The sequence below is a fragment of the Chaetodon trifascialis genome, chromosome 18 (genome assembly GCF_039877785.1).
Source record: "Chaetodon trifascialis isolate fChaTrf1 chromosome 18, fChaTrf1.hap1, whole genome shotgun sequence".
Taxonomy (NCBI): Eukaryota; Metazoa; Chordata; class Actinopteri; order Chaetodontiformes; family Chaetodontidae; genus Chaetodon; species Chaetodon trifascialis.
The window spans coordinates 1947916-1965581 of record NC_092073.1 but is presented as its reverse complement, the minus strand read 5'-3'; the positions used below and the strand labels follow the sequence as shown (position 1 = coordinate 1965581).

At 38.3% G+C, this 17666-nt stretch overlaps 1 protein-coding gene across 1 annotated transcript; it reads left to right on the top strand.

Moving 5' to 3' along the window:
• The first annotated feature begins 249 nt into the window (after nucleotides 1-249).
• plag1 (pleiomorphic adenoma gene 1) lies at nucleotides 250-11017 on the top strand. Its single transcript, XM_070986372.1, has 3 exons — nucleotides 250-426; nucleotides 7206-7556; nucleotides 7759-11017. The coding sequence occupies exons 2-3, from the start codon at nucleotides 7309-7311 to the stop codon at nucleotides 8942-8944; spliced, it is 1434 nt and encodes a 477-aa protein (XP_070842473.1). The 5' UTR covers nucleotides 250-426; nucleotides 7206-7308; the 3' UTR covers nucleotides 8945-11017.
• Nucleotides 11018-17666: the final 6649 nt, after the last annotated feature.

The following is a 17666-nucleotide window of genomic DNA, read 5'->3' as shown; positions in this document are numbered from 1 at the left end:
TAAGAATCCCTGAATAGTAACAACGCAGACTGACAATTCAATTAGCCAATAGAATTTATTGGCTGTGTATGTTGGTCTTCCTATCTTTGGAAATTGGACTGAGCCAAGTTCAAACGATTGACAGTTTATCTAGCAAGTCCAAAAATTGAGTTTTATTGAAAGGGACTGTAACTGATTTTGAAGTGAAAGTGGCAGCGCCTTACACAAATCAAAAAGCACAGGTAGGCGGGACGTTTAATGGGCGTGGCTAAATCATAGTGCGGTTGCATCGCAGCGCATACACAATGGCTGCTCGAAAGACGGGAAAGCAAACAATTTTCAGGCCCGCCGCGTCTAGCAAAAAATATGAGAAAAAAATTATTAAAAATTCGGAAAATAGTTGAAAGTGAAGAAAAACTCAACAGAAAGGATGTTAAAGCGTCCGGGGTAAGTTTGATGTAAATTAAGTAAACGGTTGCTCAGTTTTTGAATTAAAATATCGGGGTTATTTAAATTATGAGAGAGGGGTGAGCTGGGGAAAAGTTTGTGTTAATCAGTACTCCGTTTGGGACCACAGAGAAAACCAAGGGAAGACACAAGTGCTGATTATTATTTTTTTTTAAATAAATAATGTCACTAGTGATAGCCTTACTGTTACAGTGCGTGTCCGCGAACGTTAAAAGACCACAGAGAGCAGCAGAATGAAGGAAAGTTGAGTAAAGTTGAACATAGGCTCCTCACTTAGTTTATTTATTTTTTAATAACAACGGCTGTGCGATGAGCACCCGCAGGAACAGGCGCACTTGGATTCAGCAGTAATGTCAATTATCCTTCTATTTGCATTCACATTTTTTGCCTCTCTCTTCACTTCATCATAAGCAGTGTTAACATGTCCTTATCGATTCAAGCATCTCCTTTCCATAACGCCAAATGCAACCATGTAGCAGCTACAGTGGCGTTTAGGCATGCTATTTCTGTTTGAGGCTATATGCTATATCGTATTTTCACCCACTGCAGGTATCGATCACGATGTCACACAGATGACAGTTCGGCTATGACCCGTAGGAAGGCTGATATACAAGAAACGGCAAGAAATTGCTTGTCAAAAAAAGTAGCAAAATGGAGGGAGAACATAAGCCAAACTAATTAAGCAATGCTTAAGATTTGCTTGAGCAACCTGCGTCCCAACTTATCGTACATAAGTTCTTTTAAGACGAAAAGTCAGTCTGTGTTCAGTTTGATTGGCGTGGCAGGTTGCACTGTGTACGTTTGTAGCCTAATTCGTATTTAAAGGATCTGGCCCTATAGCTGCAGCCGATAATACAGCGGAGGCTACAGGAGCCGATCATGTCAATGTACTGAGCGTTAAGCACACGTTCTGTAAACTTTTACAGTTTGGAGATCAGAAGCTGCTTTCACCAGCTGCTTTTTTTTATTGAACTGAAGTAGCCAGTGTGTTTGTGTCGGTGGTTAGAAAGCTGATATTGAAACAGTTCCCGAAGTGAAGAGTTCTCAATGTTGGTCTCTACACCTGTCCTATAGGCGACCTACAGCAACACCTAAACTCTGCATCTAATATGGAATTAGTCTGCAACTGCTGTGCAGCTGCCATGGCATGATTTTGACTTCGGTCTTTTACATGGGCTGCTGAATCCATGCGGCTAATTGCACGCGATTGTGTTCATCAATACAATATAATCTTGACAATGCTAAAGTGAATAAGGCAGAGAGTTGCATGGGAGAAGTTGTTCTTTCTTTGATTCAGATGTTCGCTGTTTGGTTCACATGAGACTTTAAATGCTGCTGAGGCTGGAAGGAAACGTTCTATATGTTTCATCCTGATTGAAAAGATAGGAGGAACTAATGTTGACATGAGAAAGCTTGGGAGGATGTTATCTGTCTGCATGCATGGGTCTTATTTAGTGCTCATCATTTCCCATAGAAATGAATATGTGATTCTTAATTGCTTGCTTTTGAGTTTCTTGAAATTTGAATATTATATTAATGTTTATAATTGCTTTAAGAATTGAAATGCTTTGATAATGACACATTGCCACTGTCGTTTTGAAGGCAGTACAATTCATATATTACTTTTTAAAAGTCTGCACTACAGCACCTTCTGCGTGGGTTATTTTTAAATAAATGAACCTGATGTAGTTTATTTCTTGTTCTGATTGCAGCTGTGATTAGACAGACATGTCTTTTATGTGCTAAATTATCCTGCTGTTGAGAACATGTGTTTTCAGCTAAAGAACAACCCTCCCCAAAGTTGGTCTTACAAAATATCAAGTACTTGACTTTGTTTGTCTTGAGATTGATGGCGACTATATTGTTGTAACTTAGTGAAAGTACACTTTTGCATTACAGAAATTTCAACAAAATAATTAGAAATATTTAAGAATTGTTTCTATATCTATTCAGAAATTAGTATATTTGGTAAGTTAAGACAAACAGTTAATGGAAGTGAGTAAAGATACAGAATGTATCTCATGGATTATTATTATTATCATCATTTGTATTATTCAAAATGATAAAAAAAAAAAACAAACAAACAGAAAACTGATTTTTTAACACCGACAAAACCTCAATCATAACAAGCATATTGATGTGTTACTATAATGTGTTTGAATTAAGAGTCAGTAATGAAAATGAATTCATGTAGCTTTTTTGGCTTAAGAATGCATGACATTTTTTATTGAGGTAAAAATGATAAGTTCTTTAAAATTTCATGCTGATAAGTCTTAATTATTGCAAAATAGCAGGATGCTATCAATCTAATTATTTGCAGTAATTTGGTTAATTTCTGTTTGATATGCATGAGTCAGTGCAGACACGTGATTGTAATAACCCTTTATTTCAATAGTAAAAAAAAAAGTCTGTAAAACTCTCATTACATAAAGTTACAGAAACTTTACATTGAATTTAATAACAGTAATATAGAAATGTCAGCCCTTTCCACAATCAAAATGAGGAAGAAGGAATGATGCGATAGCTTTCTTTATTTCATCTGTCACTTTGATGCTTTTGCAGAGCTGCATGGATAAATGGCTATTAAAAACTGTGCACCTGTATAGATCAATCAGTCATTGTCAAATTTGGTGGCTATCCCAGAATTAATACAGTTCATGTAAATTTTGCTGAGTGATAAATATCAATGTGTGAATTTTTAGTCTTGTTTGAATTTTGAGAACTAATATAATAAGAGGATGTGTGATAGTGGATGTGGTGATCTATTTATCTGTTTTTGTTTCTCCCTGCTGGATATCTCCTGTGTTTATTCAGCACAGTTTGATCTGTGTTTTATTCAATTAAATTTTCAGACTTGGTTGGCTTAAGGCAAGAGCTATTCCATTGTCCTTTTACTGAATCACAGACATCATTTAACAGGGTTTCCAGACTAGCACAAAGCTGATTGGGACAGATTCGACTGCCTGTCACGTTAGCTGTAGAGGAGCTAAGATATATGAGGGAGTTTTTTTTGTCAAAATCATTATATATAGGGAGGTGCGTGGAAGTGGTTTTGGCTACAGAGGTACAACAGATCTTGCTTGCAGCCATTTCTAAAATATTCACTTGATTGTCCTGATTCACATCAGTCTGTCATGGAGTTCATTTCCTGGTTAAAAGGGCACGTCACCCTACCTGTTGCTTTGTTAAGATGGGTGACCCTGCACAGGGGTAGAGGAGACTTTCTACAGGTTTTTGGATGTTGTAGCCCATTTACTTCAAGTTATGAAAACTTTACATGTGTGATATGTCTGTAGTATTAGCATAATTACTGTATCACTGTATTATTAGTATTATTCTTATTATTAGTAGTAGTAGTAGTCATGTATATACTGGCATGCACCTGTATTACCTGTACACTATGTGTATTAAATGTACAGTAAATTTCTATTAATTTCAGTTCAGAGCCTCACAATTCCAGTACATAACATCAGCATACAAGATGTACTGTACTTGAATCAGAATACAGTTTATTACTGGGTATTATCAAGTATACATTTATATATATTTGCTGTGGTTTAGTTTTAGTTTTGCTGTATGTTGTTCATCAACCACTTTGAACATCCTTTTGTCATCAGTCTGTCAGTCTTTGCATTTTCATTGCATTTTCCTTATATCATGGGTTCTCAAAGTTTTGATGACTGAGTGTCAATTCAGGGAGCCAGCATACATGCAGGGCTTCACAGGAAAACCCATGAACTTGTCATAGGATTTATGATTGGTCTCATAATGGCATTATATTCAATTCCCTGAGGACTGTATTCACCTACTTGCAGATAAGGCAGATCCCTGTATCCACCCCCCAAGGTCCAACAAACATTTGTCCTGAAACCATTATTTCCCTGATAGCTCTTCCCTCTTACTTCCACATTAGCCTGTCAGGCAGTCCTTTGAAATACAGCATAAACTTTGATGACAAAACGGAATACAGAATGTTTCTGAGGGCTGCACTTTGACAACCCCTGCCGTACGTCTTCGGTAGCCATAGCTTTCCATTAATTTCCACGCAGCTTGCAGAGACTTTGCTTAGAGTAAATGGATCCATCACAGTTGTTATCATGCCTCATGGAAGCTGTGCCATGACATTCTGGTGTTTTCCTGAAATGCATGTTGTCTGTCCCAGAGCATCAGACGTCAGTGGGAAGAATTAGGTGAGAGTTTCCTGCAAATATGGCCACACAAAAGGGAGTGGATTGTATTTTAATGAAAATTTTCTCTTTGACATCACCATTTATTTGATTATTTACTGATTTCAGCATGTTTTTAATAGAAATGTGCAACAATAATGCTGAAAAATGTAAATCAAGACTTTCATTTCTACACTCCCCAAACAGGTTTATTGTGAGCATGGAAATAATGTCAGTAAAGTAGTCTGCAGTGAATTAAATGTCATTGATTCACCTGTGGCTCAGGAGGTAGAGCATCCACTAAAAACAGGGTTGGCTGTTAAATCCTCAGCTCCCCTTGTCCAATGTGGACAAGGGCAAGTGCCTTGCCCAAGGGCCAGCACCCTGCATGGCATCTTCCTGCCAATGATTTGTGTGTGAATGGATGGAGGCACACCAAATTGGGATAAAAGCTTTATGTACATGCAGACATTCACTATTTACTATACACATACATGTATGTGTTCTAACTGCAGTTGCTAAAATAGCTTGATGCAACACCAGCCACCCTGTCCCTGTGAAATTATGCTGATATACTGCTGCTTTGCAGGGGCAAATATATTTTCAATGAAATGTATTGCAACCTAGATGTTTTTTTAATCATCACATCATATAAGGAAAAATTGTCATTAAATCAATTGATATCATAAATGTTGATGCAGTTTAATAGAAGTTTATCTGTCAAATGTGGGTTCAGTACTGACATCCATCAGCCTACCAACAAATATCTATTTCCAGCTGCTGACAGAAAGTTGAAGGAAAACATTTGTTCCATAAGCTGAGAACAAAGAAATGTGTCATTGTCATTGATATTGTCTAACATACAGTATATCATAGATGCAGCTGGAGGTGTGTTTTATTATTTAGCAAAAAATGAAAGCTGTACACAAGGTGGGAAAGTACTGAAACCAAAAATAAATCTGGGACTCATTTAAAGCTGCTCTGTTTTAGATTTCGGATCTTTTAATTCCCTATTCTTCACCAAGATCACTAAGGTCTGTTGTTTATGATATTTTTCTCTTTCATCGGCCAGAATATTGATCAGTCTTACAATCAATATTGCAGAGACTGTCAGTCTGTATCCAGGGTCTTATTAGATAACAGCAGAGAGTAACTCACCCACATCATTATTACCACACCCAGCCAAGCGACCAGCACAAAAGATCACACACTCCTGTCGTGTTATTGGTAGTATTATTGCTATCGCCAGTTCACTATTGTGATATAGAGGCTTGTTTCTGTAATCTAGTGGGAATTAGAGGGAGGGGCTGCATTTCATTTAGTGTTATAACCTGATGAGGTAGTCAGGACATGAGGTCGAGCATACTTTGCTTTGTTTGGGGCACTCAAAAAAGCCATGGTCAATTGGACTTGGTCAACTTTCAGGCAAGGTCTAGAAAACTGCAGGGGCCTTTTATTATGAGCAAGATTAGTTAGTCATCCAGCTATCTTTAGACTTATCACAGGTTTTCTGGTATCACAAAGCTGTTGATCACCATGGTAACCTAGGCTGCATGGCTATCCTGCTTTGGAGCAGATAAACTTCAGAGGTTGAGATCAAAACCTGTTCAGCCTGGCTACTGACCAGTCAGATCACTGGAAAGGTAAAGTCTTTATTCCTGCCGCAGCTGCAGAGTGCTGAATTTGCAATAACATGACAAGTTCTAAAGATGAATATTTTTATTGGTCAGAATAATCACTGTTGTTCCAGGCTGTCCATGTGCCCACAGTTTAAAACAGAACTTCTAACAAAAGGACGGGTAGGTCACCACATTAATGAGTGACAGTATATAAATGATTTAATTTCTGTCAGGAGTCCTGGCAGTGAAGATGCTTTAACACTCGTATTACATCACTACAACTCAAAATAACATTAGGCAACGTTTTGGTAATAATTTTTAAAAAATGTGTATCCATGGTCGTCTTTTATTGGGTTAGGGTTAGGTTAGGCAGTATTCATTAGTACTAACTCTCTCCTCTCTGCTTTGGCAGAAGAAACAATCTTACATTACTTTTAACTTTGTATGTGTATCACATATTCATCATAATTTGTTCATCTTGATATAGAAAAGGGAAACCTACTTATTCTGTACAACTGATCCTTTCGGAAATGGCAGTTGTATACAAAAAGACATATGTAATAATTCTCTCACTTATTTACAGCCAACCATTAAATATTACATTAATTATAGTGGGAAGTACCTCAGAAAATTTTTTGAGTTATTTGTCAGGTGTGTTTACTTCTGTGGAAAGGACAAAGCTGAGCTGGATTGTGAAACCCAGAGTTAAATATGCTAGTTGACAACCACCTACATGGTACCAATAATCCAGGATCACCAATGTTACCCAAAGAGAGAAGAGAGCCAGGCCTCAGATCAGTATTTCTGTTGATTTAATTGATTTAGGTTTTAGTTGCCTTTTGTACTGCCAGCCACTCAGTCAGCAGCCTGAAACTGTACCATTTACATACATTTACACCTCTCTCTCTCTCTCTCTCTCCCTCCCTCCCCCTCTCTCTCTCTCTGTCTCTCTCTCTCTCTCTCTCTCTCTCAGGCTCCTGAGTCCCGGCGGTGAGTACATAAGACTGGATAGAATAATTGCATCAGTACTTGGCCACTGCACCCCTGTCCATGTAGCTGGTCTGCCTTAGAGTGCCATGGCCACGGGAACCCAGGGCCACCGTGACCACATTCTGGAGAAAGCCAAACTTGCAACGCCCATGGGGAGGCGCAAGAGAGCAGAGGGAAAGCCGAAGAAAAATTTCCCTTGCCAGGAGTGTCAGAAAGCTTTCAACAGTCTGGAGAAGTTGAAGGTGCACTCATACTCTCACACAGGAGAAAGACCCTACCGCTGCTCCCACCCTGACTGCACCAAGGCTTTCGTCTCCAAATACAAGCTGCTACGGTACAAACAAGCAGCAGTTCATAACAGGCTGCAGCATGTTGCTTTTCTCTTTACACCTTTGGTAACATAGTGCTCAGTAGTAGTCAGAATGATGTGTTTATACTAGTTTCAGGTCTTGTGTTTATGTGTACTGTAAAGCATGCCAACTTAAAACATGATTGCAACAATTCTGAGTGCTCATAGAATGTGTCTGTGTTCCAAGGCATATGGCAACTCACTCGCCAGAAAAAAACCACAAGTGTTCATACTGTGAGAAAATGTTCCACCGCAAGGATCACTTAAAGAATCACCTACACACTCACGACCCGTACAAGGAGGCATTCACCTGTCAGGAGTGTGGCAAGAGCTACAACACCAAGCTGGGCTTCAAACGCCACCTCGCCCTCCACGCTGCCAACAGTGGAGACCTCACCTGCCAAGTGTGCCTGCAACCGTTCCCCAGCACAGGGGTTCTTCTGGAACACCTCAAAACACATGCTGGCAAGTCCTCTGGTGGGACCAAAGAGAAAAAGCATCGCTGTGAGCATTGCGAGCGGCGATTTTACACCCGTAAAGATGTGCGACGGCACATGGTGGTGCACACCGGACGTAAGGACTTCCTTTGCCAGTACTGTGCACAGCGCTTTGGTAGGAAGGACCACCTGACACGTCACGTGAAAAAGAGCCACGCCCGGGAGCTGCTAAGGGTAAAAACTGAGCCAGCTGATTCGCTGGAGCCAGTCGTCTACGACTTGTTGTCTGGGGGCATCAAGGGCGAGCTTCCAGGAATGCTGACGCCGAGGCCACACCAGCTCAACATGTACACAGGCCCCGTCCTGGACACAGAGCCCTTCCCCACCACCACACACCCCTTTTCTTTAAAGTACCCGCTGGGCTCCAATTTTACCTCATACACCTTCTCCTCACAGGAGCGGGAGCAAAATCTAAAGGGAGAACTGGAGACCTACCTGATGGAGCTGCAGAGCAGCATGCCCTCATCCTCTGCAGCCCAAGAACACCAACTCTCCTCCTCCAAACTGGACTTGGAGACTCAAGTGGGCGTGCTGGAGGAAACAAGCCAGGAGGTGTCCCTGTCCAAAATGTCCACGCCGGTGGCAGCAGCCTCTGCAGGTGACTCTCTGGCTTCATCCTCCTCTCTGATGGACTTCTCACAGCTTTTCAACTTCCTGCCACTCAACGGGCCTCCCTACAACCAGGCAGGGGGCAGCGGGGGGCAGGGCGTTGCCTACCCACCCAATGAAGAGCCTTCATCTCTTGTCCAGCTGCCTCCCCATGCCCCTGATGGCCCTGATGCTGCAGAGAATCCGCTTCATGGGCTCCCCTCCTCCTTTATATCCAACCTGAGCACACCCACCACACTGCCCCGCTTCCACCAAGCTTTTCAGTGATCCAGTATGTACTGCACATTGCACACATGCAATCAAATACACATACTGACACACATGTTGAGCTATACAATCACACCAGCAGACAGCAAAACAAGATGCCAGTAACACATTTGAAGATGTTAGCACCTCTGTCCATTTAATATGAAAACATGAGCAGACACTTACATACACAAGAGACACATGATGATTAGCACTAACAGCAGTACACATACATTATTCCCTAATGATGTGTTCACATAATAATGGAAAAATTATTGTGTTAAACTAGAGTGTTAATGAAATTACAATTTCCAAATTCTTGGTTTCTTGCTATTTTCAAGTTGTATAACTCATCCTGGTCTGCTCTCATTACCAGGAGAAATGGCTTTTAATAGATTTTCAGGCTAGAATATACAATTTTTAATTGCAGCAGAATTCAGTTGAATTTAGTCATGGGCTGTGCTCACAAAGGTCATTACAGACTGCACAGCACTGCTCTGTGCACCACACCACAAACAGTAGTGTAAAAACACACCACATACACATTAATGAAGCAAAAAGTTGGACACGGATCAGTTGTGAGAGCTGCGTCAGTTTTAACATGAATTAGTCTTTTGGGTGTAGGAGAATTTTCACATAGATGACTGATAATAATTATTTGATTGCAGTGACATTTTCCTTTGTTTACCTAAACCCCATGCTTTATGATAGATTGACCTTATTATGCAGATTTTACAATGTATATTGTGTTTTGTGCAGCACTTTGAACTTAGTGATTTTATCTGTCGTCACAGTTGACCTTAGTTTGTGTCTTTCTTGTCGTAGGGACCAATCTGCAGTTTTGGGATGTTTTTGCCCATTTACATCTATTTAATACGTCACATACTATAAATGACTGCTGACCATTTTCCAAACCAAACCAGATTTTGGATTTTTGCAATATTCCAGGCAGCTATTGCGTTTCATTGATTTCTAATCTGTATGGCAATCCACTTACTTGAGTCAGGTAATCTGTCACAGTGATCATGTCTGCTTGTTTTTTTGTCATTATCATCACTATAATATCCATGCTCACAACTGCATTATCACGCAGTACAATGAAATCACCATGGCAGCAGGTAAAGCAGACCTAATGTTCACTGTGCTGGATTACACAGCCCGGTTGCAAGTACCTGCAAGTTTATTTCCAATATTTAATGAAATTATAGGAAACCAACGGCTTCCTGGAAGGTGGGAAAGCTCAATCAAAACATCTCAAACATGCTATGAAGGAATATTAGCATAAAGTTAAAGTATTTGTGATTTGTGGTAAATAGTCTAAAACATGCAAAAACATCAGTCTGGTCCTTTTGATCAATCCATAAAGTTTATTCATATTGTTAGAGACAAGGTACTGAGGAGGAACTACTGAGCAACAGTGTTACAGTTTTACATTTCATCTTGGTAGTTAGTGGATTTTCTGCTCAAGTTTTATCTTAACTCACCAAGAGTGGGAGCATTTTCATTAAAGCTGAAGCGTGTCTTTATGGAGTTTCTTAGGCATCCCCCAATCCCAAAGTCAACTAAACACAGACAGAACTGTCTTATATTTGCTCAAACATTGCTGAAGACTGACAGGTAGATGAAAAATCTTCAGGGTATTTCAACATAGGGATTGAATTGACACCAAGGGCTGCCATTGTCCAATTTTCCCCACCGTCCCTACCCCACACACACAGCATTCTGAGTTGGAGAGTTAAGATCAACCATGTGTCTGGATTCACAGGCACCAGTTTCATCACAGAAAACTGAGAAATTACTTCTTTTCATTCATTCGTTCATTCATTCAACCTGTAATTAAATCTTGAAGAATCATGACAAGACACGCCCTCACTTCCAATGATGTTGAGAGTACAGTTAAAACATACAAAAAACTCCTTTAACCATGACACACAAACATGCGTAACCGTACAAGTTTTATCACAGTAGCGTTATCTTTTAGTAGGACTGAGCACTGCAGGCTCAATGTGTCTTTATTGATGGTTTTGAATATGGCACTAAATTGTTCCACTCTCCCTTTGTTAGTATCAGTGTGCCTTATTCTTCAAAGGTTATGAAAAAAAAAACAATTTAATCAAAGACCACAAAGCAAGCACTTCTTTAAGGTTGAAGGACATTATTCCTGCAAAAATGCATAATCACGTGAAGTATCTCCATTTCTTTCTTGTCTGTTTTCAAGCACCTGTGCCTTTAGTCGCAGTTAAGTTTCTAAGAACTGTAGTTAGAGTGCCTTGTTTGTGACTGTTGGACTGAAACAAAACTTTTAGCTGTAGATCAGATTCAAAATATGCAGAAAGCTCGTTTTACATCTGCATGTCATCACGTTTTAAGTGTATATGTGGTACCTAATGTTATTGTATACAGTACAGTATCATAAAAAGGTCATTGCAAGGATGGTATGCAAAAGTGACGCATAAAAATGCAAACTGGGGATTCGTAAAACAATTTGGGTAGGCAGGGGGCTGAACCCAATGCCTTGCTTTTTAAAAAAGCAAGAGCCTGTATAACACAACTAATATTTTTACTGGACTCCTACCCCCCTTGAAATAAAATATAAAGCACCTTCTCCCCTGTGTCTCAGAAATGATAAAGCCTAAAGAATTTAAGATGATGTGCCCCAATTTAAGCCTTTAATATCTGTAGAAATCATTACTTTTTACAATGTGCACCACCAATATGCACATTGAAAGTCAAATTAGCAATTGCTAGATAAATTGCAAATATACTCTTTACCAAATATTCCAGCCACTCTTTACCTTTGAACCAAGAACTAGATATAGAATATCCATATAAAATATGCCAGTTCAGTTTTTTTGGGGGTTTTTTTTGCTCATCCAGTGTAGAACAATGTTGAACTGTTTAATAATATATAAAATCATTGTAACATTATGTGAAACTGCCAAACTTTGCTACTATTTTGGTATTTTTGCCAAAAGAATGGAATGTGAAACAAATATTCACAATCCTAAGAGGAAATCTTTTATGAGTGACTGAGCCACACCTTGGTAGTCATTCCATTTTTAAAGCCTGACTAAATGTTTTCCTCAGGCATGAATACTCTCTCCCTCTTTTACAGAGGTTTGTGAGGCATGGAAAACATGCTTTAGTATGTTGTGCTTCCATTAAAACTCAGCATGCAGGTTTTCTGAATCCCTCAGTTCAGTAGTTTGATTGTGAAAATAAATGTCCACCGCCACATGTTCTGACTTCCTCCTGCAGGCTCCACTTCACTTTGTTTAGATTAAAGTGGAGGTCACCTCCTAAAACACAAAACACATGTTAGTCTTTTCAGGTTTTGACTATAGTGCCTAATTCTATGAACAGCTAAAAAGCTAAAAACATGATGGAGCTGTGAGACACAAAGACTTAAGTTTAGGCTTTGTCAATAATTGAAATAGTAATTGAAATGCTCATTATTATTAAGTATGAAGGAAAGAGTTGGTGGCAATCCAGTTTTTGTGCAAATGTGAACAGGGAATAAGTGTAATTGCTCTTTACTGATAACAGCAATGAAAACTTAGCATCTCAGTGTACGCTTACTTATGATGCTGGAAAAGAGTATTTACATGTTTCAACAACACTCAAAGGTTAAATGAGACAATGGAATATTACTGGCAAATCTTCAGAGCTCAGTTAGACTTTTAAGATCAAAGTGTTGATATGCAAGCTAACAGCACTTTTTTTATGCGATACAGCTTTAAACATGAAAGCACACTAATTTGAGTGAAATCCCTCTAAGTATACAATCAAACTGTCTGCTATTTATGGAGTTTGGTATGATTTGCCTTCATTCGTCATTTATATTCAGCTCTCAGTACTGTGATATATAGCTTTAGGGGAGAGTTTTTATCTGAAATGAAATGTTTGAGAGGGTAGAAATAAAACTGCTTTAGGTTCATGTGGGCAGAGAGCTCTGGGTAGGCTGAAAATCTGTGCAGGAACAGTCATTTGTACCATCTTTAACTGCTTCTAGTGCCCTCTTGCACTTACAAATGTAGCTGTGCGAGCAAAGCCGCTGACCAATGGACAATAGAAGATCATAGTGGTGCTTGGGCATCTCCCAAATGCAAATGTGTAGAATGAGTGAATGTGAAGCAGGACAGTGCTGGAAAAGAGCTGAGATTCACAGCTAACCATCCCTGGGTTAAAGAAAATGTTAATAGAATAGGCCAAAGCATGCTTGTTTTCGATCATTATTTCAGGTAGTCCATCCAGTTTAAACCTTTAAAGGACTGTCAAATGCAGTTAAATGTGGTGGATTCAGTTTCAACACCTTTGGGAATTGTGTTGTTTCTGAGATAATTGTCTCTGAGACTTCTGCATCCACTCCAGTACAATGGGGGTGAAAGAGCACTGAAAAATTCAGCCCATTTAAACCAAAACTGTCTGCAAGGATAAATGCCACTAGAGGGAAGAGGACATGTTTCTGTTTTGTTTTTTGGAGATTTAAGGGAACTGCATCTCTAATTCAAAAAATACAAAATTGAGATCTGATCATTTTTGAAAGGACACAATGTTTTGGTGTGAACACATCTGTGATTCTTATCACTTAGATTCTTGAAGTAGTATTTTTGCAATTTTCTGCAGTTCCAAATCTACCCAAGCCACCAAAAGAGGTGCCTGTTGTTTGATTGTGAGTAATGAAGATAATCAGTGAACAGTAGCTGCATTTCCTCTTGGATGGACAGTCAGTTCAGAGACCCACAGACATAAATACACACTTCACACAATACATACTTCTCTTAACATGAAGACATGTAGCCAACAGTAGCTTGACTGTTATCAGTATGGACACAATGTAAGATTCAAATCCTACTTGTAAGGAGAGGTTGTGCCTTATTTTTCATGTAATACTTTAACATGTCAGCTGCTTTTTAAAATCAACATGGAAAATACACTAACATATACATTTTAAAGAAGAGTGGTACAAATAATGGCATAGTTAGAATATATGTACATCACATATACTTTTTTAGATATTGTTTCCCACAAGTTAACGAATACAGTTCTATCCACTAACATCACCTTTCACTTATAACCCTCTAAATGATTGATTCCAGCTTGAGATATAGGATTTTTGAATGGCCATTGAAAAGTATTATTATTATATTGAATAGTAGTTTGTGTAAACACGAAACATCTTCAGTGAAGTGTTAAAACAGGCAGATACTGAAAACATCTGTGATACTAAGTGGACCATTAAGTGGAAAATTGGGGTTCAAGAGGTATTTTTCTAACAACAGAATGATAGTAAGTTTGCACTGATGCATTGGCGTGTCATTACTTCTCTTTACTGTTGTGTATTGAAATTTTCTAAATGTGGTAGTGTTGCATTGAATAGTTGCTGCAGCTGTTGTTCATCAAAGGGGAAAAGATGATACTACCTGGGCAAAATGTTGTCATTCTGGGCTGACAGTAAACATCTTTGAGATCACAAAAAATGTATTTAAAGATATCTGCTGCTGGAAATTCTAATTTTTCCACATAGGTTTGTGTAGGAAACTCCATATCATGGAGTTACATACATGATACTGAGGCCACAAATGCTTTCTAACTGTTGCCAGTGATGGGCTTATGGCTGTAGTCTTCCTTCTCATACGAATAACATCATGCTTGACTGAATTGTGTGCACAGCACTGAATACCAAAATCTTTACTGAAAGCTAACATCAAATGCTCGGTCAGAGTCATTCTTTTTTTTTGACTCATTAATTCTGTATTTAATTCACAATTTTGATAAAAGCTGAGGGAAAACAAACACCTATCCTAGTTGCTGGCTCACTGGCAGCACATTAAAAAAAGGGAAAGCTGCACACTCAGAACTCACTTTTGGCATACTGCCTTCCTCAGCCAATATAAATTATTACAACTTGATATTACTGTATTTTACTACAAAATTCTCATCCCACTGCTGATGTTTGGGCAACATTTGGCATTTAACATTGATCATGTGACCAAAATTCTCTGCTTGCATATACTTATACTCCATAACAACTGAGCAAACTCAATTTTTTAATGAAGGCTGTTGGGTGCTATTTAAAGGGCTATAAAACAACAACAACAACAACAACAACAACAACAAAACTAGTAAGTGGACCTTTAGTTAAGATCATTTTGTCAAACTACTGTTCCCAGGGCCAAGAGTGAACTTTCATGCTCAACATTTGAGCATTGTTGCTTCTTTTGTAAAATGAAAAAAGGATCTGTAGGAAAAAGTTGGTCAGTATATTGTTTTGGTATCAGTATCAAAACTCTTGTATCATATTGACACAGACTGAAACATTTTCAACCGATAGTAAGCCCTCCAATGTAACTGAAGGATGAAATGCCATGAAGGTGATGTTAGCTGATCTGTATTTCACAAGATAAAGATGACATATTTCATCTGAAGTACACACATAACATTGGATTGCACCCTGTACAGAAAAAATGTGAACTTTACAGCCTGCAAAAATTTTTGCCAAACTTGGCCTTTTCCCTTCCCCCACAGCATTAACAGATGGTGCATCTTATTTCCATGAAATGGTTGATGGATATGTAACCCAATAGTGTTATCATTTACCTCACATACTCATCTAGTTTTTGTGCTACAAGATTCAAAAATGATGATGAACTACAAGTGTTAAGTTCCCCTTTTTCTTTCCTGAATGACAGAATTGATGAGAAATGAATGGAGACAATATTTTTCTCAGTTGTGTGAAATGTAGAGTTGAATGTGTAATGTGCAAAGCATTTATGGAAGTTTGCTATTTGAATCTTGTGAAGGTTTGTGGTTTTACAAGAGATGTTAGCAAGCCGCTATTTTTTTCCTAGCACTTTTTGTAAATTGAATGCCTTTATTTCCTCCAATACAATTTGTTTCAAACTTAACTACAAATGTATAGATGATATATTTAGCTCTTTTAGAGAACAATAACATGTAAATACAATATAAAATGTTTTATTTTTACAGGTACAATTTTGACAGTGTTTTTCCTATCAAAGTGTCATTTTTGCTTTACTTGCACAAGTGTTCTGTGTATCTCATTGAGGGGTCTTTTAACAAAATAATGTACCTTAAACACAGATATTTGTTGGCCTAGTTTTTCAGAAGGCCTTCTCTGACTATTCAACCGCTGGTTTAGGTGAGAGCTAATAATGAAGCTTCAATTGACGATTCGATAGCACTTAACTATGAATATCATCTTGTCATTGGTTGTTTAGTTGTTAAGAAGACTGTATGTTCAATAACTCCCAGGATGATTTTGTCCTCCTCTATCATCCTTTGACCTCAGTGTGACATATGACCTAAAAATATTACTTGATTTCTTAACGGTTTCTGTCTGAAAGCTGTTGCATGAATACAGATCAGCTAGCTGTTTCAACTTGATGTATAACTCACATGGACTGTATGACAGAATCCAGGGATTTGATGTGGGGAGAGTAAAAACAACAAACTGTGGATCAAAGTTGACACTAAAATGCTCCACACATTAGAGACAGTCAGTCTGATTTGGAGTCTGATATCAGATCAGGTTCATAATTCTAAAGTAATCTGAACTGTCCTGGGAAAAAGAAATAGGAAAAATAAAATGTCTCCCGCAGTTGTTTGGTGACCAGGAGACAGGAGATGCTCTTCAGTGAGAGGCACAGACCTTCAGCAATTCCTGTCAAACTTCTTTATAAGCTTCAGTGGTACCAGTGAACTTTATTGAATGTGTACGTAAGAAACACTGCAATACTGCAATATATTTTGGTATTGGATCAAGCTGCTAACATACTTCTAAAGCTCCTTAAGGTGCTACAGACCTCTTTTCTAGTTCTTAAATGTATCGTTTGTACAAACAAAGTATCCAGTTTAGCTGAACAGTTGGCAGTGTGCCTGGTTGTACTATATAGCTACATATATTTTTTATTGTACTGTGACTTTTGTAGTCTTTTGACAGACTTGCCTGTAATATCACATGCCCTCACCCCCTCCCTACCTGTGTGTCATGATATTGGGAAACATTGTGGAAGATTGTTCTGAGTGAAGTCACTCAGCAGAGATGAAGACTTTGGAGCTGACACAGAGAAACACGACTCCATGTGACCCCATTCAAAATGAACTGAGGAAGTTCAGAGATGAACTCCATTCCAGCCATGTCGTTTTTGTTATTTGTTACATTTCAACAATGCCATCCTGTCACAATGATGGAGTCATTGCTAATTCTCAATATTCTACTTAAAATCTATTTTACAAACTACTGTTGTAATTTTATAAATATAGGCAAAGTAATTCATATATATGTATGTGTGTGTTTGTGTATATATGCATATATACACAATATATATATTTTGTGTATATGTGTAATATATATGTGTATATACATGCATGTATATATGTATATACATATATACATGCATGTATATATGTATATACATATATATGTATGTGTATATATACATATATGTATGTGTGTGCGGGTGTATGTGTATAGGTTGTGTAAAATGAAAATTAATGCTGCAGCTTTTATCCGTTGTTCTTTAAACATTGACAACATCATCCAAAGACGCAGATTATTTATTGTCTGGCAGAATAACCTGATTTGATTTACATACCTTGCTGCTATGAGAGAAGAGCTGCAGTCGTCAACTCCAGTGTTTTTACACAATGTAATGAAAGTTCAATAAACATAAGAGAAGGATCTAACTGTGTCTATCTGGTCATTCCTAAAATGTGTGCT